The 23,362-nt window shown below is 45.3% G+C and overlaps 1 protein-coding gene across 1 annotated transcript in view; it reads left to right on the forward strand.

Moving 5' to 3' along the window:
* The window catches only part of TAF4 (TATA-box binding protein associated factor 4), a 129,046-nt gene extending 124,688 nt beyond the window's left edge, over positions 1-4,358 (forward strand). Inside the window, exon 16 of the mRNA XM_015406134.1 lies at positions 4,086-4,358. Coding sequence (XP_015261620.1) covers positions 4,086-4,253 — 168 coding nt within the window. The 3' untranslated portion in view covers positions 4,254-4,358. The remainder of the gene's footprint in view (positions 1-4,085) is intronic.
* The last annotated feature ends 19,004 nt before the right edge of the window (positions 4,359-23,362 follow it).

The following is a 23,362-nucleotide window of genomic DNA, read 5'->3' on the forward strand; positions in this document are numbered from 1 at the left end:
GGTTCGTGGCTGAACCATGAACTGAACCAGGAGGTTCCTTTACGAACCAAATTGGTTTGTGGTCCCATAAACCCTTTTGAAAGGGACCATGGTCCCTTTCAACAGGTTTTGCAGAAAGTCCGGAAAACAGGTGAGCAGCTTGCTGTTTTGGGCTGTCTTGTGCAGTCCCTTTAAACTTTAAAGGGACTGCACAGTACAGCCTGGAAAACAGCTGTGCAATGGGGAGGCGCTCCTCACTGCTCAGCTGGTTTTGTAGCTTTTGCAGGGAACCGAAAGCAGGGGTTTAAAAGGGATTCAGGGTCCCTTTAAACAGCTGCTTCCTGCTCCATCCAGGAACCACCACAAACTGCTTTTAAAGTCACGAACTTCTGTTCACGAACCACGAACAGGTTAAAATTCGCGAGAGTTTTGCTTCATGGTTCGGTTCCCACCCATCCCTAGTGGGAAGTCAAGTACGGGGGAAAGCATGGGCTGGGTATGGAAGCCGGGAACAGTTAGACCGAAGAAGTTGGAGGTGGAGTGTTTCTGTCTGCATTATGGAGGTTAGGCTGAAGAGTCCAGTGATGATGACTGAAGGTCTGAGCGTTTAACCTCACTGAGAAGCTGCGAAGAAAGCAAGAAGGAATGCAACAGCCGCGTTCCATCCTGTGGGACTGGGGTGTTGAATGAGTGGACAGACCTCTTTTAGGGCACAGCAGTTTATCAAGAAATAGAAGGCAGGAAGAATGGATGAGGGGTGTGGGATGCATCCCAGTGCCCTTAAAAATGTTCCCTCTTGCTCCTAAAAGGTGACCCTCCTAAAGCAGAATATCAGAGCTTTGATGGTCATCTTTTCCAGGCTGCATCTTCACTGTACACCACTGAGAAATCTTGAGGCAGTGACGTGTCAATACCCCTCCCTTGGTTTGTTTCTGAAAGTTAGAGCAGAGATGTCTTCCCAAGTCCACCTATGCCCCCTGCTGGTTGTAGCTCATTACTGCCTCTCCCCATATTTTGCCAGGGAACCGGATGGCACTTTACGCAATGGTACACGTGTTCTCTGATGCAATACTTTACTCTTGTCCTTGTGGTCATTTCTGTTGTTTTTACACCCAGTTGGTGGTTTCGTTTGTTTTTGTTTTTTGGGGGGTTTTTTGCATACAAAAGGGAAAGTTCTGCATGTATTTTGTGACTCTGCCATTGTAGACCTCTCAAAAGCAATTTAAACCTCTCCAAATAATATTCTGGCAAAGTAATTGAGGCTTAGCCATCAGTGCTCACTGTTCAGGGCAGGCAATTCTCCTTGTACCTCTCACTTATCTAGCTGTTGAATATTCTAAAGTGTATTACGAGAACAGGAGGACATTCTTTTTTTTTCTTTTTTGGGGTATTTTTTTATATGTGCATGTATGTGAGTGTGTGTGCATCTGGAAGGCATGACGGCCTCTGGTGACTGACTCCTACTGGGGGCCTGGAGGATATTCAGTGAGGTGGCTGAATAAAGGCTTCCCCCGCCTCTGGTATTCCAAGGAAGTCCCCCAGCCAAGTACTTGCCAGAGTCGACCCTGCTTCGCTTCCGAGATCTAACAAGATCGGGCTTGCCTGGGCTATCCAGGGCAGGGCAGGGGAACATTCTTCTTCTTTGGTGTGTATGACTTCAGAATTCACAGCTGTGGTTGTGCTTTTCGCATGTTCGGATGTTCTCCACCACACTACGCAAATTTGTGGCAGGGTATGAGCTTTTGTGAGTCACTCACTACCCAGTCAGTGACTTACAAAAGCTCATACCCTGCCACAGATTTTGTCTTTATGGCGCTACTGGACTCTTGCTCTTTTCTACCGTTTCTATTCCTGAGTCTTCTCTGAATGAGATGTTGCGCTGTAGAATACTACCATCAGTTTGGTGTGGTGGTTAAGTGTGCGGACTCTAACCTGGGAGAACTGGGTTTGATTCCCCACTCCTCCACTCGCAGCTGCTGGGTGACCTTGGGCAAGCCATAGCTCTGTCAGAGCTGTTCTCTCAAGGACAGTTCTGGAAAGAGCTCTCTCAGCCCCGCCTACCCCACAGGTTGTGGGGAGGGGAAGGGGAAAGGAGTTTGTAAGTTACTCTGAGACTCCAAGTGAAGGGCGGGGTATGAATCCAATCTCCTCCTCCTCTTCTTCGTCTTCGTCTACTACTACTACCACTACTACCTTGGAACTGAGTTCTACTGACATTGATGGCACTGACTTCCAAGTAAACCTGCATAAGATTCAGTTGTAATCTCTGCTGCTTTTAGGTTCCTGATATGGCTTTTCCCGCAGTCCTTTAGTCCTCTGCTAAAGAGAGCTTTGGGTCTCAGAAGCTTCTACCCTGGAACTCTTCTTGGCCTTGAAGATGCTACCGGTCTTGAGTCTAGCTCCTTTAGTCCTGCATTTACCCCTCATCTGTATATACTCACAGACAGGATATCATTGCATGATAACATTGGGGAACGTTCTCTCTACTAGGTTAGATTTGAATCCAGTAGCACTTTAAAGACCAACAAGATTCTCAGGGGATAAACTTTAAAAAAATCCATAGCTCACTTCCTCAGATACCAACATAAGCAAAGAGTTGGTATCTGAAAAAGGAAACTTTGACTCTCGAAAGCTCATACCCTAGAACATCTTGTTGGTCTCTAAGGTGTTACTGGGCTCAAATCGAACTGCTCTGCTGCTGCAGCCGTAGAAAAGAGCAAGAGTCCAGGAGCACCTTAAAGACTAAAAAAAATTGTGCCCGGGGATGAGCTTTTGTGAGTCTCTGCTCACTTATTCAGCTGTATCTGAAGAAGTGAGAAGTGACTCACAAAAGCTCATCCCCGGGCACAAATTTTGTTGGATCACAATGGGTAGCTGTGCTAGTCTGTGTGTAGCAGTAGAAAAGAGCAAGAGTCCGGTAGCACCTTCTCTGAATGAGATGTTGGGCTGTAGAATACTACCATCAGTTTGGTGTGGTGGTTAAGTGCGCGGACTCTAACCTGGGAAAACTGGGTTTGATTCCCCACTCCTCCACTTGCAGCTGCTGGATGACCTTGGGCAAGCCATAGCTCTGTCAGAGCTGTTCTCTCAATTTGTGCCCGGGGATGAGCTTTTGCGAGTCACTGCTCACTTCTTCAGCTGTATCTGAAGAAGTGAGAAGTGACTCACAAAAGCTCATCCCCCGGGCACAAATTTTGTTAGATCAAGATGGGTAGCCGTGCTAGTCTGTCTGTAGCAGTAGAAAAGAGCAAGAGTCCAGTAGCCCCTTAAAGACATAACAAAATATGTGGCAGGGTAGGAGCTTTCGCGAGATACAGCTGAAGAAGTGACTCATGAAAGTTCCTACCCTGCCACACATTTTGTTAGTCTTTAAGGGGCTACTGGACTCTTGGCTGTTTTCTACTGCAACAGACAAGACGAACACAGCTACCTTTCTTGTTCTACTGCAGACCAACATGGCTATCCCCTGAAACTACTATAAATCAAATAATTCAATAATGGTGGAAATCAATGTATGACTTCTCTGGAATGGCTTTGGTGTGTCCATTGCCACGCCTGATCAGGGGCAAGGAGAAGTAGACACCAGAAGTTGCTGTTGCCCATGTCTTGGGGTCCAGAATTCTCCAAAGATCTTACAATTAAATGGCCTTTTAAAATATTATTATTATTATTATTTATTAGATTTGTTAATTGCCCTATCCCAGCTTGCGCCGGGCTCTGGGCGATGTGCAGGACACAAAGTCATAAAATACAAAGCATTAAAATACAGAACATTAAAATTCATATACAGCCTAGTAGAAAATTCAGTATAGATAAAAGATCCAAGATGGCAGTTTTCCTATTGTATTATTATCATCTCAGTTTTGGACTACCAGTGGGAAAAGGGAACTCAGAGTATCGAGGGGGGGACGGGAAAGGAAGGGTCCCAGCCAGTGTTCCCTGTAAGCTTGCCCCACTAAGAATACAGAGCATCACTGCCCCAGACTTACTAGCTTGCATTGATGTCCAACTATTGTGTTCCCCACACGCTTATTCTGTACCCCTTAAATTGTTGTGGAGACTTGTTGCTGATGGCTTTAAAACTGACCTGTTCTTTCCATTTCCAGGGGTCCAGCGCAAGCGTGGCAGTCCCAGGCGGGTCCGGAGTGGGAGCGACCAGGCAGTTTACACGGCAAAGGATAACGCGGGTGAACCTCAGGGACCTCATATTTTGTTTAGAAAATGAGCGAGAGACAAGCCATTCACTATTGCTATACAAAGCATTCCTTAAGTAAAAAAAGTGGAGAAGATCAAGGTATTTTTGACCGAGAAGACAAACCTGGGGACACTTCTTTTTTATATATATATTTGCAGATTACGCCTTTCTTTCTTTTTTTTAAATAAAGAGCATATGGGATTAAGTTTAAAAACGACGACCACCACCACCACCACCCCAACAAGAAGAACCATCCCAAGACAGCCACCTCTTTACCAGGAACCGTTTTCTATTCCCGTTTATTACAAAACTCTTTGACGTAAGAGCAATCCCTTTCTCTGACAGTAAGGAGGATACTTGCAAAGGCCGGAGGAGACGATAAAGAAGACGATTGGAAAGTTTTAACTCATCTCTTTGATGGAGTGGCCTTTTTCCAAACAAGCCATATTATAGAGACTGACGGAATCGTTTAGCAAATAACCAGCTTCTCTGTGTCCGATCCTGTAGCAATTTCAAACTTTAAATTGTGCGTTTCTTTTTTTTCTAAGTTCGGGGTTTTTTCCCCCCTAACTAAATCGACTATATAGGTATATATGTCTACAGCAGATGACCTCATTTTATTTTAGCTTTGTTGAAAGAAAGTCAGTTAGCAAAGCAAACTGATTTTAATAAAATATTTATCTCCCCCTCCCCTCAAATGGTTCAAATCCTAGATTACACTTAATTTTAAACGTAAACCTAATTTTTTTTTAAAAAAAGAGAGATCTCATTATTATTGCTTATTAGAGGCAACCCCAACCGAAGGGCCCCCGCAAATGAGGGTTCACTTCTGAATGTTTTATCAGCATCTGTAAAAAAAAGAAAAGAAAGAAAAAGGAAAAAAAAAGAAATGCATTTTATTTGCTATAGTTTGTAAAGCTGTAAAGTTTAAAAAAAAAAAGAAAAATGGAAAAAAAAGAAAATCCTTTTCAGCATAAATATATTTTACTTGCACTGTGTTTTTTAGCAAAAAGTGAAAGCTTAGATTAAATAAAAATCAAAGTTGAGAGGAATCATCAAAAAAAAGAAGAAGACAGTTTCTCAGTGTGAAAAATCAAGTGTTGAAAAATGGTTGGTGTATTTTGTCAGTAATTGTACATAATTTTTGGCACATAACATAAAAAATGGCTATGTAAACTATAATTATTTTGCTAAAAGACTGTATGCAAGCTATGGGCTTACTTTAAAGACGTCCAGAGCAAAAGTCCCTTCTTTGTACCTATTTTTTTATTACAAAATATACTAATTGGTTCTTTATATTTTCAGAGGTTATTGTATTAAATTGTCTATTGATAGTACTTTTATGACTGTAAATATGTCGGCTTTCTTTGTGTGGACTCTCATGTTAGAATTTAAGGGCAGGAGCTACCCGGAATGTCTCCTGTGCAATTCCTATTGAACGGAGGTGCAAACGAACGGGCATTCCCTTTAACGGGGCTTACGCAAGAGACGTTCTTGAGGTGGATCGCACCTTAACTTTCTTTGTGTGTAAATTGAATGCTGATCAGTATTTTTATCGACACCCAACCAACTGTTACACCTTTTTATTTTGTCTCTAAGTGGGGGGGGGGAAATCCTGTCTTTCCATTTTTTTCATGTAAATTTTGCACAGTTCCTTGTTCATATGTAAATATTTTACTTTCAAAAATGAAGTTTTTAATTGCTATTGTTTTATATAGGATTGAAAGAAAATTAACTCCTTTATTAAAAACAAATTTATCTGTATCTGTGTATGTATTTTTGCTCTATAAAAATATTTCCTTCGCTGGATATATATTTTCCCCCCTTTGCACTACTGCAGCAGCAACACTTCTCTCGGTTCTAAAAACTGTTTACTGAGTCAATGAAAACAGTTAGCCAGGGTGACTACATGCACTTTGTGCCTTAACGAAAATACAAATTCAAATTATGCCTCAAGAAAATCCGCTTCTGCACGTGGAATAAATTATGCCAGTTAAGTAAACCTGCATGTATTTACTTTGCCTAATTAATTCTTCATCTTAAGAATCAGATTTCCAAAGAGTTTGAATCTTTTTAAAAATAAATGTAGGCAAAAACAAAATACAAGGGGAGAAGAGGAAAGCTGAAACGATCAAATGTTTGCAATCTTTTTATCCATGAGGAAAGACTAAATCATTTGGGTCTCTTATGTAGAATGAGATGACTAAGATGCAGAGGGGACGGATGTGATCTATAGATTTGTCAAACTTATCCAGGAGGGAGAAAGTGGATAGAGAATTCTTTTTTCGCCATTTTTGTCATAATACAAGAGCTGTGCAGGGTGGGAGAGAGATCCACTGAAGGTTAAGGGGGGGGGGGGGGAAGCTCGTGATCTGTTTGCAGGGTTTGCTACAGTAATATATGGGTATGAATACAGCCATGCAGTTCCAAAGAGGGATCAGCCATTTCTGCCGACTCCCACTTCACACTCACTCTGAAACCCCAGGCAATTTGTTCCTGAGGGGATCAGTAGGCCCTTCGAAATGGCAGTAGGGGCAGGGAGCTGCTCTGAGTGGGAAGCAGTGGCCTCTCACTTTGCAAAGTCCACAGAGGGCTGGATACATTTTATTTTTAAAACTCTTATCTCCCTCTATTGAAGGGCTAAAGCCAAATCAGGAGATAACAACCAACATTTTGGCAGGACCATACAGAGTCAGACAATCCGTTAATCAAGGTCACTATTGTCTACTTTGCCTTGCAGCAGCTCTTTGGGGGGGTCTGAGGCCGACAAAAGTCTTTTCTCCACATGTTCTCTGAATTCCTTTAGCTCAAGATGGCAGCAATTGACCTTAGGACCTTTTCCATGCACAACACGTGCTCTGTGGCCAAGCCCATGGCCCTCTGTCCTGTTTCCAGGCTTCTAGAAGCCAAAGCCTGTTACAGTAAGTAGCCCAAACACATCCGTCTAATAGTTTCACATCATTTTATTGGATCTGCATACATCCAAGATTCAATAACTCGTGTTAGGGCTGCTGGGTGAATGAAGGAGTCCATATTTATGAAGTATCCATGAATCAGACCAATAGCGGAAAAGAGATTGATTTCTCCCTCTTGCTTTGTTGCTTGTAAAGTTCAGACAAAGAATGGAACTACATCAATAAACATATTTTCCGGGGCTCACACTGGCACCAGGAAATGACTCTTTATGAGCCAATAAGGAGGCTGCTTTGGAGCATCTGACTTGGGACTACAGTTCCCAGCATGTATAGGGATTTAAAGAAACAGAACTATTTACTGTTCTATATTACTGACTGCCTCACTAGTATCTGCTATGGGCAGCACACCCTCCCATCAAGGACCACAGCAGTCTCTTGCGCCCCACAGAGCTAGCTAGGCTATGAGATTGAGAGGAGCTTTAACCTGGAAGAGGTGAACATGAGAGCCCTGCTGAATCAGACCAGTGGCCCATCTAGTCCAGCATCCTGTTTCACAGAGTGCCCACTCAGTTGCCTTGGAGGACCAAAAAACGGCGCAAAGGCCAAATCCTCCCTGTAAAGTCTCCTAGATTTAGTATTCAGAGGTTTGCTGCATTTGAACGGAGGGATTCCCTTTAGTCACAGGTTAGTTACCCAAGGGACCGCCTTCCTCCACATGTTCCCCAGAGAGCACTGAGGTCGGGGTCTCAAAATTGTTTGGCCCTCCCTGGGCCAAAAGACACCAGGCTGGCCTCTACCGGGGCCAGGGCCTTCTCAGTGGCGGCTCCACACTGGTAGAATAAGCTCCTGAAAGACATCAGGGCCCTGCGGGACCTTTTACAGTTCCGCAGGGCCTGCAAAACGGAGCTCTTCCACCAGGCCTTCGATTAGGAGCCGTTTCCAACAACAACTGAAGTATGTCATCACCAATAGCCTGCGATATACTGGATCCTGACTCTGGCCATACTCCCTTATCACCATTCCACCATGGCCTGTTGGGATCACTGTGCAATGCTATACCGCCACCAGCACTTTACTTGTTATGTACATGAGTTCATGACGTCTATTATCTGTGTCTTAATGTATTTTAACTTTTTAAGGTAAGCCACCCTGAGCCTGCCTGGCAGGGCGGGCGGGCTATAAAGTGAATAAAATAAATGGATCTCTCCTCCACAAATCTGTCAGTCGAAAATGGTACCTCTGCCCATCTTGGGCACCCTTTCCAGAGTGAGGTTGGTAGCAACGTTACGGCAATAGGCTCTTTTCTGGTCTTAACGGCCCAGGCATATGCCACCCCGTGGATAGAGAGAAGCTCTGGTCTGGTCCAGTGCGATCCTTCATCCCTCCAATCCTAGACTGGCTGTCATGGAAAGTGCCTTCAAGACAGCTGACTTAAGGTGACTCCGTAAGGTTTTCCAAGGCAAGATGTGGTTTGCCATTGCCTGCCATTGCCTGCCATTGCCTGCCTCTGTGTCACGGGCTGGCCCTGGACTTCCTAGGTGGTCTCCCATCCAAATAGTAACCAGGGTCAACCCTGCCTGGCTTCCAAGATTTGAAGAGATTGGGCTATCCAGGTCAAGGCTAGTTAGCTTTTATGTGGCACATTCCCTTCCTTGCTGGCTTGTTCAGGTTTTGAGGTCAGAGTCTTGAATAAGTCCTTGTGTTTGTAAGCTTTGCATAGCAGTGAGACTTACCTGGGGTGGGGTGGATTTTCTTATCATGGTGTCAGGAGAAGCTGTACCTGGCAGGATTTTCCCTTCTAGGAAACTCATAAATTGATGTTAACCCTTTGAGGCCTTTTGGCTTTTTGGAGGGTCATCTCTGGCCGCTGCCACCACCTTTAAGAGAAGCACAGCAGAAAGAAAGCAAGTTGGTGGGAAAGCTTCAATGGCTTCGTTTATTTGATGCTGTGGTTTCTAAAGTCAACAGAGCAGCACAAGGAAAAAACAAAGTGGCCACCCGTTCTCCCTAAACCAGGGGTGTCAAACATGCGGCCCAGGGGCCAGATGAGCCCCCTGGAGAGCTCCTATCAGGCTCGCAGTGGAACTGGCTGTCTTCTGCTTCTTCTTCCTGTTCTCCTGCTGCTGCGTCATTGTAGGTTTGCAGCTTACAGATACACACCTGAACAGCATACTCAAGATTGCAACAGCACAGACATTTTGGTGCAATAATTCAGAGCAAGAGGTGTCAGTTATCAGACACTGTTAAATAAACATATTGCAAGAGTGCTAATGTTTTAAGCATGTTTTTATTTTAAGTAAAAAAAACCACCTTTGTGTCCTTTATAAAGTTTATATCTCCGCTACCTGGCATTACGTTTTACGACACACATGGGCCGGCTCAACAAGGTCTCATTTATGTCAGATCTGGCCCTCATAACAAATGAGTTCGACACCTCTGCCCTAAGATCTGCCAGAAAAGCTTCAGTCATCTGAGCACAGCCGTCAACAGATGCCACCCTGTACATGGGGCAAAATTAATAATAAAAATTAAGGTGGCCTCCACCTTATGAAATGGCACTTCTGACAAGATTGCGAAGGCTCTCAATCTCATGGTTTCCTGCAAATTAGGAAAAACTAAATTATTTAGAGGGTTTTTTGTTTTTTTTACACAGGTAAAATAGGAACAGGAACTGGCGACTAAGTGGCTATGTTCTGTCGGTTGCTGTAAGGATGCTCCAGCTGTGTAATTTCTGCATCGCTTAACGTGTCGTGTTCGAATGCTTATGTTGTGTTTCAGATTTCTGCAATCCAAACCCTATTTGCACTATTTGTTTGATGTCCCATCCAGTGTTCACTCTAAATTCCCCCCCCCCATGGGGCAGAGCAGTTTACATCCCGAGCAGAATATAATTGCTGTAATCTTAAAACGGGCAGTGGGCAGTGCAAGACCCTGTGCAGCTCCAGGCTGCTGATGAGCGGGGATTCCTGTGCTGACAAGTGGCCACTGAGAGCAGGGGTGTCAAACATGCGGCCCGGGGGCCAGTACAGGCCCCCAGAGGGCTTCTATCAGGCCCGCAGTAGAACTGGCTGTCTTCTGCTGCTTCTTCCAGTTCTTCTTCTGCTGCGACATCGTAGGTTTGCAGCTTACAGATACACACCTGAACAGCATACTCAAGATTGCAACAGCACAGACATTTTGATGCAGTAATTCAGAGCAAGAGGTGTCAGTTATCAGATACCGTTAAATAAACAAGATACTGCAAGAGTGCTGATGTTTTGAGCATGTTTTTATTTGAAGTAAAAAAAACCCTACCTTTGTGTTTGTGTCCTTTATAAAGTTTATACTTCCCCTACCTAGCATTACATTTTATGACACCCATGGTCTGGAAGGTTTCATTCATGTCAGATCTGGCCCTCATAATAAATGAGTTTGACACCCCTGGCTTAGAGGGAACACTGGTCCAGTTGACTGTATTTGACATACACTATGTCATCCACCATGAGTCTCAGTGAGAAAGATGGACTCTCAATGATGCAAATGAAAATAGGCCTGCCCACAGCCTCTCATATTCCTAATAGGGCTGCCGGTCAGGGCATCATACCCTGCTGAAGTCCATCTCCTCCAAAACTTACACTTCCCGGGCTCCACTCCCCAAATCTCCAGGTATTTCCCTACCCAAGGCTGGTAACCCTAATTGTCATGCATCTGTTCAAGGGCAAGCCCGTGTAACTGTTTCTTTAAACCCCAGTATGAATGTGGCTCAAGTGGTTAAGAAGGTCTGCAGTTCAGCAGTTCGAGACCCGAGTGTGCCACGTGACAGAGTGAGCTCCCGTCTCTGGTCCCAGCTCCTGTCAACCTAGCAGTTCGAAAGCAAGAAATTGCAAGTAGATAAAAAGGTACCACTTTGGTGGGAAGGTAACAGCGTGCTGTGCACCTCAGAGTCTAATCATGCTGGCCACATAACCACAGAAACATCTTTGGACAGTGCTGGCTCATCGGCTTGGAAATGGAGATGAACACTGCATCCCTAGAGTTGGATTCGACTGGCTTTCGAGCAAGGGAAACCTTTACCTTTTACCTATGAATGTAGAAAATCCAATCTGATAAGCTTTCTAAAGTAACAAACGTCTGAATGCCAGAGCCAGGAGGTGGCAGCAGGGGAAGGCCTCGGCCTCCATACCCTGTTGTTGGTCATCCAGAGGAACCGGTTGGTCACTGTGTGAGACAGGATGCTGGGCTAGATGGACCACTGGTCTGATCCAGCAGGGCTCTTCTGATGTTCTTTATGAAGGTCTCAGCCTCTATGCCCTGTTGTTGGCCATCTAGAGGAACTGGTTGGCCACTGTGTGAGACAGGATGCTGGATTGGATGGACCCCTGGTCTGAGCCAGCAGGGCTCTTCTGATGTTCTTATGAAGGCCCTAGGTATTTCCCAACCCAGAGCTGGCAACCCTAAGGCACTGAACTTCTGTTAGGAAGAAACACAGCCACTGTAGAAGAATCACACTGAGAGCCAGTTTGGTGTAGTGGTTATGAGTGCAGACTGTAATCTGGGAGAACTGGGTTTGACTCTTCACTCCTCCACATGCAGCTGCTGGTGTGACCTTGGGTCAGTTACAAGTTCTCTCAGAGCTGTTCTCTCAAGGGCAGTTCTTGAGAGAGCTCTCTGAGCCCCACCTACCCCGCAGGGTGTCTGTTGTGGGGAGGGGAAGGGAAAGGAGACTGTAAGCCGCTCTGAGACTCCTTCAGGTAATGAAGGGCGGGGTATAAATCCAATCTCTTCTCAAACTCTTTGAATTCTTTGTTTTCATATTTTGGCTCTGCAGAGACCAGTGGCTTTGACAGTAACAGCAAACCCCTACTACATCTAAAAATATAGCAAATTGAGTTCAAAAAAGGACATCATTTTCTTTTCAATGATTTCCGTTGGCCTATCGGGATTGCGAAAGGACACCAGTTTATAAGGGATAACAAAACTTGCAAAAAGCCCAAACAGCAGCCTCATGTTGATAGATTCAGGTTCATGTTAAGTCAGGGGGGTCTGTTTATTCTAACTCTCTCCCGGCATGTCTTTCTTTGGCCAGGAGGTGGCGCTATGTGTCCACGCATCGGAAAACAATTTTATTCTCTGCCCGGGCTCAGAAATTAACTTCGGCGATGATCCTCTGTCTGGCTCTGTGTTTGATGAGGAAACTTTGACACACACGCTCCAACCAATGATTCATCTAAGGTAATACAAAAATGCGAGGGGAATAAACAGTTTGACATTATGAGGGAAAGACTTCAATTTAAAAAAACAACAAAAAGCTTGGAAGAGGGTACTTTGATGGATAAAGCTGGTCGGAGAAATGGTAGATCCATTTCTATTGACTTTGATTAAACACGAGACCAGACCCTTTGTATGCACGTTGGTTGTTTATTTCCTCATCCCCCCCCACCCAATGGTGCTCGGAAATTATGCAAATCATTAGCAGCAGCATAGTCACTAAGCCACTGGGTGGGCAATAGAGCGCGCTCCAAACAGTGACGTGAGTGAATCGTTTTGGCTAAAATGGCTGCAAGCCCATTTGCCATAGTCCAGAGATGCTGGATGTAGTCAGGATACACATGACGCTGCCTTGTACTGAATCAGACCTTTGGCCCATCCAGGGCAGTGTTATCTACTCTGGCCTTTCACACCACCTAACTGATGTTTTATTTGTTAACCAGAGATGCCGGGGAATGAACCCGGTAAGCAGATGCTCTACCACTCAGCCACAGCCCCTGTCGGAAGATAAACAGAGATCAACACTGAAAATGAAGACTGAGCAGGACGGACAAAAGGCATTAAAGCTTTACAGAGAGAGTGCTTAAAATGTGGGATTCGCTGCCAGAGGATGCAGTGGTGGCCACAGGAATAATAATAATAACAGTAGTAGTAGTAGTAGTAGTAGTAGTAGTAGTAGTAGTAGTAGTAGTAGTAGTAGTAGTAGTAGTAGTAGTAGTAGTAGTAGTAGTAGTAGTAGTAGTAGTAGTAGTAGTAGTAGTAGTAGTAGTAGTAGTAGTAGTAGTAGTAGTAGTAGTAGTAGTAGTAGTAGTAGTAGTAGTAGTAGTAGTAGTAGTAGTAGTAGTAGTAGAAGAAGATTGGATTTACACCCCACCCTTCACTCGGAGTCTCAGAGCGTCTTACAGTCTCCTTTCCCTCCCCCTCCCCACAACAGACACCCTGTGAGGTCCTGAGCTAAGAGAAAAATCTGTGAGCCAGAGGCTAAAAAACTGTGAGCTAGCTCACAGTAACTCTGCTTCGAGGGAACACTGCTTGTGAGGTAGGTGGGGCTGAGAGAGCTCTCTCGAGAACTGCCCTTTCAAGGACAGCTCTTGTCAGAACTATGGCTTGCCCAAGGTCATCCAGCAGCTGCAAGTGGAGGAGTGGAGAATCAAACACGGTTCTCCCAGATTAGAGTCCACACAACTACTACACCAAACTGGCTCTTTAAACAGCTTTAAAGGGGGATTAGATAGATTCATGGAGGATAAATCTGTCAGTGGCGACTAGCCGTGGTGACTGAGGGGAACCTCCACATTCAGATGCACTGAACCTGTGAAATCCCAGTGCCAGGAGGTGACATCAGGGGAAGGCCTCGGCCTCTCTGCCCTGTTGTTGGCCCTCCAGAGGAACTGGTTGGGCACTGTATGAGACAGGATGCTGGACTAGATGGACCACTGGTGGAATGCAGCAGGGTTCTTCTCATGTTATGTTAACTTAGGGTTTTAAAGGAAGAATAGGTTCCACAACCTGATATTTCCTTAAAATGCCAGTGTGGTAGCAGATGGTAGTTGCTGGGGTTGCCAACCCTCGGTCTGGCCAGGGGGTCCCCTGATCTTTGGGGCTCCAATCTGCTGCCACCATAGAGTTTTGGCCAAAATGCTAGAGTGTCAATGTGCGATGTCCCTGGTGTGATGATGTCACTTCCGTGTGATGTCATTGCGCCGACCATGTCACGTGCAGCAATGTTGCCCTGCCCCCCACACTCCCAGATGACTCCCTCCCATCCCCCTGCCACCAGGACAATCCGACCTGGCAACCCTAGTAGTTGCAGAGAATTGTGGGTAGAACGGGAGTGCACAACCCCGCACCGTCTAATGTACCATGTGCAACCCTGCACCATGTTATCATGTTTAACTGGGATTTGGGCAACATAGGTTAAAACCCCAAGTTGGCAATGAGTCTCTCTGGAGACTTGGGCATCATTCTTTCTCTCTCAGATTAACCCTAATCTCATTTATAATGTGGTTTCCAGTTTTTTTCAGTTTTTGGTCTAAAACCCCCAAACAGTGTTCAAAGCCACAGAAACCAACACGATCCAAAATCCTAGATAGGGATAAAACAGCCTGTACAGTGAAAGCAGCGATAAAAATAAAAACCAAAGCACCCAGGCCAGTTAAAAGCAGCAAAATAAAAACAAGATTAAACCCAGCAATAAAAAAGATCCATAAAACAGTGTTTGGATTTGGGCTTACCTTTGTTTACCTGCAACTCAAGAAAGTGACACCATAGAGATCAGGGGAAATTCCTAGACTATCAACAGGAAGTAATTTTACAACCTCCCCAAACTTCCCCCTTCCCAGGCACATCATCAAAATCTCCCGGCAGTTGCCGAGGCAATGCTGGCAACCCTATTTGTATTTCATCACCAACAAAAACTCTCTGGACAGTCACACTCTTCACACATTGCCGGAAAGCCAAGTGTAAAGGCCCTGGTTGAGACTCCTGTCTGGCAGGGAGTTCCAAAACCTGGGGCTACCCCTAAAAAGGCCATGTTCTTCATGCTCCTCATTCCCCTTCATGTAACAGAAGTCTGTGGAACAATGCAGTGATGATTGGTTTTAAATTTGGAGCGGGTTTAGGTAGATGACTACGCCCCTTGCATTCTGGACTCTAACAATGGCACAGTTATTGAGAATTTTGCTTGAAAGAGCCGTCTTATGGAGGCCTGGAGGCTCAGAAACTGGCGAGTGATCTGAAGAACACCAGGTTACGTGGATCTAAATAAGCACTAGAGAGTTAGGTCACTTCGCGGACATAATTAAGGGTCAAAGGCTTTTTAAATGCCAAAGGAAGGTGATACACAGAAGAGTGTAGGAGAGCATTTTCTTATTATACTAGAGAAGGCTACAGTGTTCATTCATCCACAGCTGCTTGTTAATTGGTGACAGAGGCAGATTGGCCAGGGTCACCCGTCCACCGCTCACAATCCCCAGAAGCAGTTTGGGGGCACAGCTTGGGAAGGGGGAGTGTCACAAACATCGTGACAGTCAGGAAAAATCCCAAATCCTGCCGTGACTTCACTTCCTCCCACTCAGCCAGAAGTGATATCATAGTGTCGCGCCAACATCCCTCCCCATTTCCCCTCCTACTACTCCATGCACCAGGTCGGGACCCAGAGCCCAGGGGTGGGAAGGAAAAATAACTCGGTAAGCCTAAGTCTGGTCCTTTCATTTACTGGGAACGTTTCTGATGGGCCTTGGAGGGCTGTTGGTGACCAGGAGCGAGCAAGCAAGCAACGCCGTCACCAATACTGACTGTGCTGCAGTGACCAGTGGGCGTGGATCAAACAGCAACCGTGGCATGTTGGGCTCACCACCTCCTCCTATGCAGCTGACAGGGTCTGAGCCATGTGGCCCCTGTAGGGTTGCTAGTCTGAGCTTCGTAACCAGCAAGAGGGGTCGGGAGGCGGGGACATGGTGCGTGTGGGAGGGAGCAGCATCACCAGCGTTATAATGTCACTGCCAAGGAATACCCAGAAGCTAGGTTTTTTTTAAAAAAAAAATTATTTTATTAATTCAATTTATACCCTGCCCTCTCCGCGAGCAGGCTATGGCAGTAGCTCTAGGACTCACTGGAAACTCTATGGTTTTACCATAGAGTTTCCAGCAATTCCTAGAGCTACCACTGTCACTTCTGGGTATTCTCCAGGGGTGACGTCATTCCCCGGATGACACCAGTGAGTTTTTTAATTTTGGTGTAGAAGAGAGCCAGTTTGGTGTAGTGGTTAAGTGTGCGGACTCTAATCTGGGAGAACCGGGTTTGATTCCCCACTCCTCCACTTGCACCTGCTGATGTGACCTTGGGTCAGTCACAAGCTCTGGCACAGCTGTCCTTGAAAAAGAGCAGTTTGTGTCAGAGTTCTCTCAGCCCCACCCACCTCACAGGGTGTCTGTTGTGGGGAGGGGAAGGGAAAAGAGTTTGTAAGCCGCTCTGAGACTCCAAGTGAAGGGCGGGGTATAAACCCAATCTCTTCTTCTTCTTCTTCTTCCCTCCTGCTGCTCCAAGTAGTGGCAGGTTACCGGAACTTGGGGTGGGTGGCCCCCCCCTCATCGTGACTGGGGGCTTAGCAGCCCTACCCCCCCCATAATGCTGCCAGAGCTCAGCTTGCCCTGGGCTATTTGAACTTCCCAATCCATCCCCAATTCTTGTTTAACTTTCTAGAACTCTGAATACAGTTGATGCTAGTACCAAGACATTGGAGACCTTTTGTTTTGTTTTGTTTTTTAAATTCAGTGGCATCCACAATGAACGGGGGACAGACAGGAGAGTCCGGATAATGGATTTGTGCGATTTTTCTTCCATGCACACCCCTCTTTCTTCTTTCTTCTTTTTGCAGCACAATTTTGAAATCATAAATCTCCTTTCGAAGAGCAATTTCCCATCCTCTTTTCTGTGAGTTGCATTTCCCATTATCCCCTTTGAAACATGGAATGGGCTCCCACAAATCACCCTCGTTTCTCTGAAGACCCTTGCAAACTCGTTGTCTGAATGCCTGAATCGAGCCTTTGGCTTATTAGGTGGCGGGAAAAAAAATGCTTTGAACCTCTTATAAAGCCCCATCATCTGAAATAAGGTCAAAGCGGCTGCAAGGAATGGGTAGGTAGGTGATAGTTTTGTAGGTTAAAATGGCTTGTAAAAGCGTCGGGGAGGCTTTAAAGAAAATAATGGCATTACAAGTTTTGCAGAAGTGCAGTCGGTGAATAAAACATATAAAGGCTTGTTGTGAGGAAACGAAAGTATCTGAAGGAAGAATAATAATCATGATCCTAAGTGATTTCGACGTTTGGTAGAAAAAGCCTCAGAGGACTTTAGGAAAGAGCTGGGACTCTTATATTGCAGAAGATCAGCAGGTCTTCTTTTGTCCTTGTCTGTTTCTTTAAAATATTTATATTCCCACCATTCTCCTGGCCAGGCAGGTCACAGTGTCTTGGGTTGCCAACTTCCAGGTGGGGCCTGGAGATCTCCCAGAATGACAACTGATTGCCAGGCTTTAGATATCAGCTCCCTGGGAGAAGATAGACAAACAAATAAACAGAATAATCAGTCGCGTTGTACAAATCACACTAGAGACTACTGTCTTCTCATACAGTTCCGCTTACAACCAAAAGTAATACGCATAACAAATAGTTCTGCCACCATGCGTAAATGCCAACTGCACCGGTTGACTAGTGACCTAATAGTCCTCGAAAGTACATGTCTCTCTTAAGACTCATGTGGTCACCAGCTCATGGTGCAGAGAAGAGTTTCCAGAAGAAAGCATGCAATAGATGGCATGAGCTCAGGCCTAGCTGTAGTGCGAACCAAAGGAGCGGCAACGGCACGCCTAGGTTGCTTTGCCGTTTCTTAGGGCTTCCTCAGGCCGCTTTTCTCAACCCAGCTCTGGCAAGATTCAAAATGACACGAAGTCTACCAGTATGTTCCCAGTAGCTATAGATCAGGCTCAGATATCAGCTCCCTGGGAGAAGATATACGAACAAATAAACAGAATAATCTGTTTATTTGTTTGTATATCTCTCTGGGAGAAGATGACTGCTTAGGAAAGTGGAAACTAGTAAGAAGGAGGGAGGCTACAGAAAGAAGACCAATGAAATCACAAAGAAATCTGTAGTCAAAGCACGCTAAATAAATGCAACAATAATTATCTAGAAAGGTTGTTAGTTCAGCAGTTCGAGACCCGAGTGCTGCATGACGGAGTGAGCTCCCGTCTCTGGCCCCAGCTCCTGCCAACCTAGCAGTTTGAAAGCAAGAAACTGCAAGTAGGTAAATAGGTACCACTTTGGTGGGAAGGTAACAGCGTTCCGTGCGCCTCGGACTCTAGTCATGCCAGCCACATGACCACGGAAATGTCTTCAGGCAGCGCTGGCTCTTCGGCTTGGAAACGGAGATGAGCACTGCATCCCTAGAGTCGGATTCGACTGGCTTTCAAAGCAAGGGAAAGGGAAACCCTTACCTTTACACACACACACACACACACACACACACACACACACGTAGAATCACAAACGTCATAAAGAACAATTATCCAAAAGTGGGTGTAATATGCCATTGAGCCCACCCTGCAAATCTTCTCCAACGGAACTGACCGGGAGATCAGTCATGATTCTGAGAGCTCTCCAACCTCCACTTAGCGCGGTTGGCAACCGTATTCCCAACTACAGTTGGCAACCCTTTTGGCAAAATATTTTTAATGGCAACAGATTTTTAGTCCCTGAATAGGAAATTGGGATGTGTTCCCCTCACTGAAATCACACACACACAAAAGAAATTTTTGTATCTCTCCATGTTACATTTTTATCTCATCTTTCTCCATGGAGCTTGGGGAGGTGTATGTGATTCTCCCTTCCCCTTTCAGTCCACACAACAGCCCTGGGTGGTAGGTTAGGCTGAAGAAGCCTGAGTGGCTCAAGGCCAGCTAGCTTCACGGCCGGCATCTCCCAGAATCTAGCCCAGCACTCCACCACCTCCCCCTTTTTTAACCCTTGGATGTTTCTGAAGAATGGGTGAATGAACCTTTTCCATTTTTGCTCATGAGCAATTTCACGGTGTCAAAACATAATTTCAAGGGGACAAAATGTTCCACAAGAGAGAGAGCCAGTTTGGTGCAGTGGTTAAGAGCATAGACTCTAGTCTGGGAGAACCAGGTTTGATAGTGAGATATTGAAAAAAAAGGTATTTAGCAGAGATAATATAGCCCAGCAGAGCCTGACTAAAATAATTCAGACTGAGAGTCCGTGTGTGATTAAAATATAAAGTTTTTTACTAAATTCTAGCATGGGGAAGGGTAACTGGGATGAAAATAACAACAGAGCTAAATAGGCTACATCCTTACACTACAAAGACAAAACTAGAAGAGAGTTATGGCTTCTCTCTCTTCTTGTTCTTCAGAACAGCAAACAAAGACAGGAAGAGGAGCCATAAAATGCTAAAACACTTTGACACTCTCGTTCCAATCAAACTCCTAGATCAGGGAGAAAATTCTCCCTGATGTTGTACTCCTAAAACAACATTGGTTACATGAGAAACATGTGACTTCCTGTGAGCAACACAAACAAACATTTAACCCCAGATATACTGAGTGTTTTCAACTTGTAGTACCCAACAGTCAGTCATAAGTTCTCTCACAGCTGTTCTCTCAAGAGCAGTCCTTGAAAGAGCTCTCTCAGCCCCACCCACCTCCATACATTTTGATAAAAAAACATCCTTTATGCCGCTCAATCTGTAGTGTGAAAATATTTGTGAAACTCACCCCTTGAGTAGTTTGTCTTCTAAATTACGCTCTTCTTACCATACATTTTGATAAAAAAACATCCTTTATGCCGCTCAATCTGTAGTGTGAAAATATTTGTGAAACTCACCCCTTGAGTAGTTTGTCTTCTAAATTACGCAATACTCTGTGCATGCCGCTGTGACTTATACAAACTGTCATTTTTTCAAAAGCCCTATGTGGGAGCCGGTGATTGTCCCTGCAGAGAAAAGATAGTGTTGTTCATTAGAGAACTTTGTTAACTATTTGGTTCATGCTCCCCATCTCTCTGGCTTCATCACTGGTTGCCAAAGTTGCCCAGACCGTATCCCCAATTTAGGGCGATTCTGCATCTAGCATTCGCTCCACACTTTCTCAACTGGGAGGAAAAAGTGCAGCTCAAAACCACATTCAAACACCTCGGGGGCAATGCCATACGGACTGCAAAGTCACCCCTGAACGGCCATAAATCCAGGGCTATTTTTGGGCAGGAACGCACAGGAACGGAGTTCCGGCTGGCTCCCAAGTTGGCCACGCCCAGCAGGAACTCATTAGTATAAAAGGCCACACCCAACAGCAGAAACTCATTAGGATTGGCTACATTAGGGGTGTGTGGCCTAACATGCAAAGGAGTTCCTGCTACAAAAAAGGCCCTGGGTTTTGACAACAAACAAGGTAAACAGAATAACAAGCAAAAAGTGGGTGTGGCTGGATAACCACACCTCTGGTAACATGGGGGTGTGGCCTAATATGCTAATGAGCCACGCTGTCAGGGGTGTGTCCTAATGTGCTAATGAATTTCTGCTGTTGGGTGTGGCCTGTTATGCTAATGAGTTCCTGCTGGGCTTTTTCTACAAAAAGAGCCCTGCATAAATCTATGCAGAAGGTACCATAAAACTTGATGATCAAAGAAAGCAAAAGCGGCACGCAGCGTGGAGGGTGCCATAAAATCTGATGATCGAAGGAAGTGAAAGCAGCATGCAATGCAGAGGGGGATTTCATACAACGGGGAAAAGCCAATGCAGAATCATCCTTATTCTCCAAGTTACTGAATTGCTAAATATGCCCAGACTATATCCCGAATTTTTGTTTCTGCTCACACTTCCACACCCATCTAACTAGCCTCCAAAAGTCTGTGTCTTCTGATGGTTCTTTCACTTACTCAAAAGTTGGCAGTCTTCCTAGGACAACTGAGATATTTATTAGATTTCATCATCTTTTTTCTTTCTTTCTGTGCATGAGGGAAACAGAACTGACCTCATCCACCCGGCTTCCCCTTCTCATAGCCCCCTTCAAAAGGGGCTTTGTTGAAAGGTAATCTGATTTGCGGCATAATCGGCATGTTTACCGGTTGGGGAAATATCATCAAGTATTACTTTAAGATACTTAGGAGATGTGACACACTCTTGAGCAGAAGACACCACTCAGAATGTGAAAGTATTAGTCCCCTGGATTTGCTAATAGAAAAAACAAGCGGCAGTTTGATCAAGTCTGACACTGGGAGAGAGGTTTATTAAGGCAGCTGATCACACACACTGTTTTGGAGAGAGGGAAGGGTATTAGAGGAAGGAGGAAGATCATTAGCCGTAAGTGGAGGTGCGTTGCCATCTGCATACATAAATCATTCCCGCCAAACATGGAACACGGTATCTCCTTCTGTTGGGAGCAAGGGAAGGCTGTCCTGTAGCTGGCCAGGAGTGGCAGGGGAGGAGAGAAGCAATGGATGCAACCAGTGTTCCCTCTAAGCCAGTGGTGGCGAACCTATGGCACGGGTGCCAGAGGTGGCACTCAGAGCCCTCTCTGTGGGCATGCGTGCCATCGCCCCAGCCAGGCCCAGACCATCATTAAAGTGTCGAATTCTCTGCCAAATAATTTAAAGTAAATGAAAGCATTTGGGATTGCTTTTCTTTTACTTTGTTTGACTCATCTTAAGTTAACATATGAGTTGTTTTTTCTAAAGTAAAACCTCAGTATTCAGGTTAAATTGCGGTGTTGGCACTTTGCGATAAATAAGTGGGTTTTGGGTCGCAGTTTGGGCACTCGGTCTCTAAAAGGTTCGCCATCACTGCTTTAAGCTGAGTTAGTGTGAGTTAACTCACAGTTCTTCAGCCTCCAGCTCATAGATGTTTGTCTTAGCTCAGGAAGGATGGCTCCAGTCACACAGTGTTCCCTCTAAGCTGAGTTAGTGTGAGCTAGCTCACCGTTTTTTAGCCTCCAGCTCACACGTTTTTGTCTTAGCTCAGGAAGGAGGGCTCCAGAGCAAACTGATTTATGCAGCAGCCAAATCGCTCGCTCACCACTTTAATGCCAGCAGCTCACAAAGTAGAATTATTTGCTCACAAGACTCCGCAGCTTAGAGGGAGCAATGGATGCAACCAGTGTGGTGTAGCGGGCAGTGAACTGGAGTAGGATCTGGGTTCAAATCCCCAACTTGCCACGAAGCTCGCTGGGTGAACTTGGGCCAGTCATTTCTTTAAAAATGTGTATAGATAAACATGTAACAGAGCACTCTGACCCCAAATCTTACGTGGCAGAGCATTAGCCATGGAAGATCTGTGAGAGACAAAACTTTAAAGGGACTGCAGAAGACAGCCCGAAAAACAGCTGCACAGTAAGGAGGTGCTCCCTGCTGCACAGTTGTTTTTTTGGGCTGTCTTATGCAGTCCCTCTAAACTTTAAAGGGATTGCACAAGACAGCCCGAAACAGCTGACCGGCGGGGAGTGCCTCCCCACAGCTCAGCTATTTTTCAGGCTGTCTTCAGCTGTTTTTGTAGCTTTCATGGGGACCAGAAAACAGGGGTTTAAAGGGACTTTAAATCCTTGCTTTCAGCTCCATCCACAAACTGCCACAAAGTGCTTTAAAAGTTCATGGAAGTTTGCGATGGTAGACTCGTCATGAATTTTTGTTTGCAAACCACAAACAGGGCAAAATTCGTGACAATTTTTTTCTTCTTGGTTCAGTTCATGCTCATACCTAGTCATGTCTTATGGTTAGTATTCCCACTTGCTTGCCTATGGTAACTGCAGCTCACTGATTCTCAGCTGATTGGTAGATGGAATCTTGGGTCAAAGGGAAGCAGTAATCACCCTGGGAATAAAATTTAAAAACATGGCCTCCTCTGCTTCCAGGAAGTTCTGACCATAGACTTCTTAATGATTCCTACAGCTTCCTGAAAGTGACAAGGGTAGCTCTAGGACTCACCAGAAATGCTATGCTAATCTTACCGTAGAGCTTCTAGTGACTGCTAGAGCTAACTTGTCACTTCCAGGTAGCTATAGGAATCACCAGGTACCCTATAGTCCAAACTTCCAGAAAGTAGCTGAGGCCTTGTTTTCCTTTTTAATTTTTCTCCTGGGATTCTGCCCTTCCTGCTAGTTGCCAGGCACTGCCTGGCAGCCCTATTTATGATCCCTCAGGTGTTCACCAGACCCCTACCTACCCATTTGTAGCAGATGAATGATGTTTATTAAGTCCCTCATGGGGCACCATCCAGGGCAGGTTAGCTTTGCTGGCTAGCAAGTTGTGGAGGCCACTGGAAGCATCAGTGGCAGACATCCACCCAACCTCATCTTCAGATCCTTCAAGGAGAGCTTGCCCATAACCTCTCTCTGGCAGCAGTTTTTCTTGCATAGTTAGGGAATCCCCCAAGGCCAAGCCCCAAATGATATCCCTGGCAGCATAAACCAGAGCTAGGGTTGCCGGGTACTTCCTAGCCAGCAGCAGGGGATGGGAGAGGTAGG

The sequence above is a fragment of the Gekko japonicus genome, unplaced genomic scaffold (assembly GCF_001447785.1).
Source record: "Gekko japonicus isolate JY-2015 unplaced genomic scaffold, Gekko_japonicus_V1.1 scaffold946, whole genome shotgun sequence".
In the NCBI taxonomy this organism is placed as follows: Eukaryota; Metazoa; Chordata; class Lepidosauria; order Squamata; family Gekkonidae; genus Gekko; species Gekko japonicus.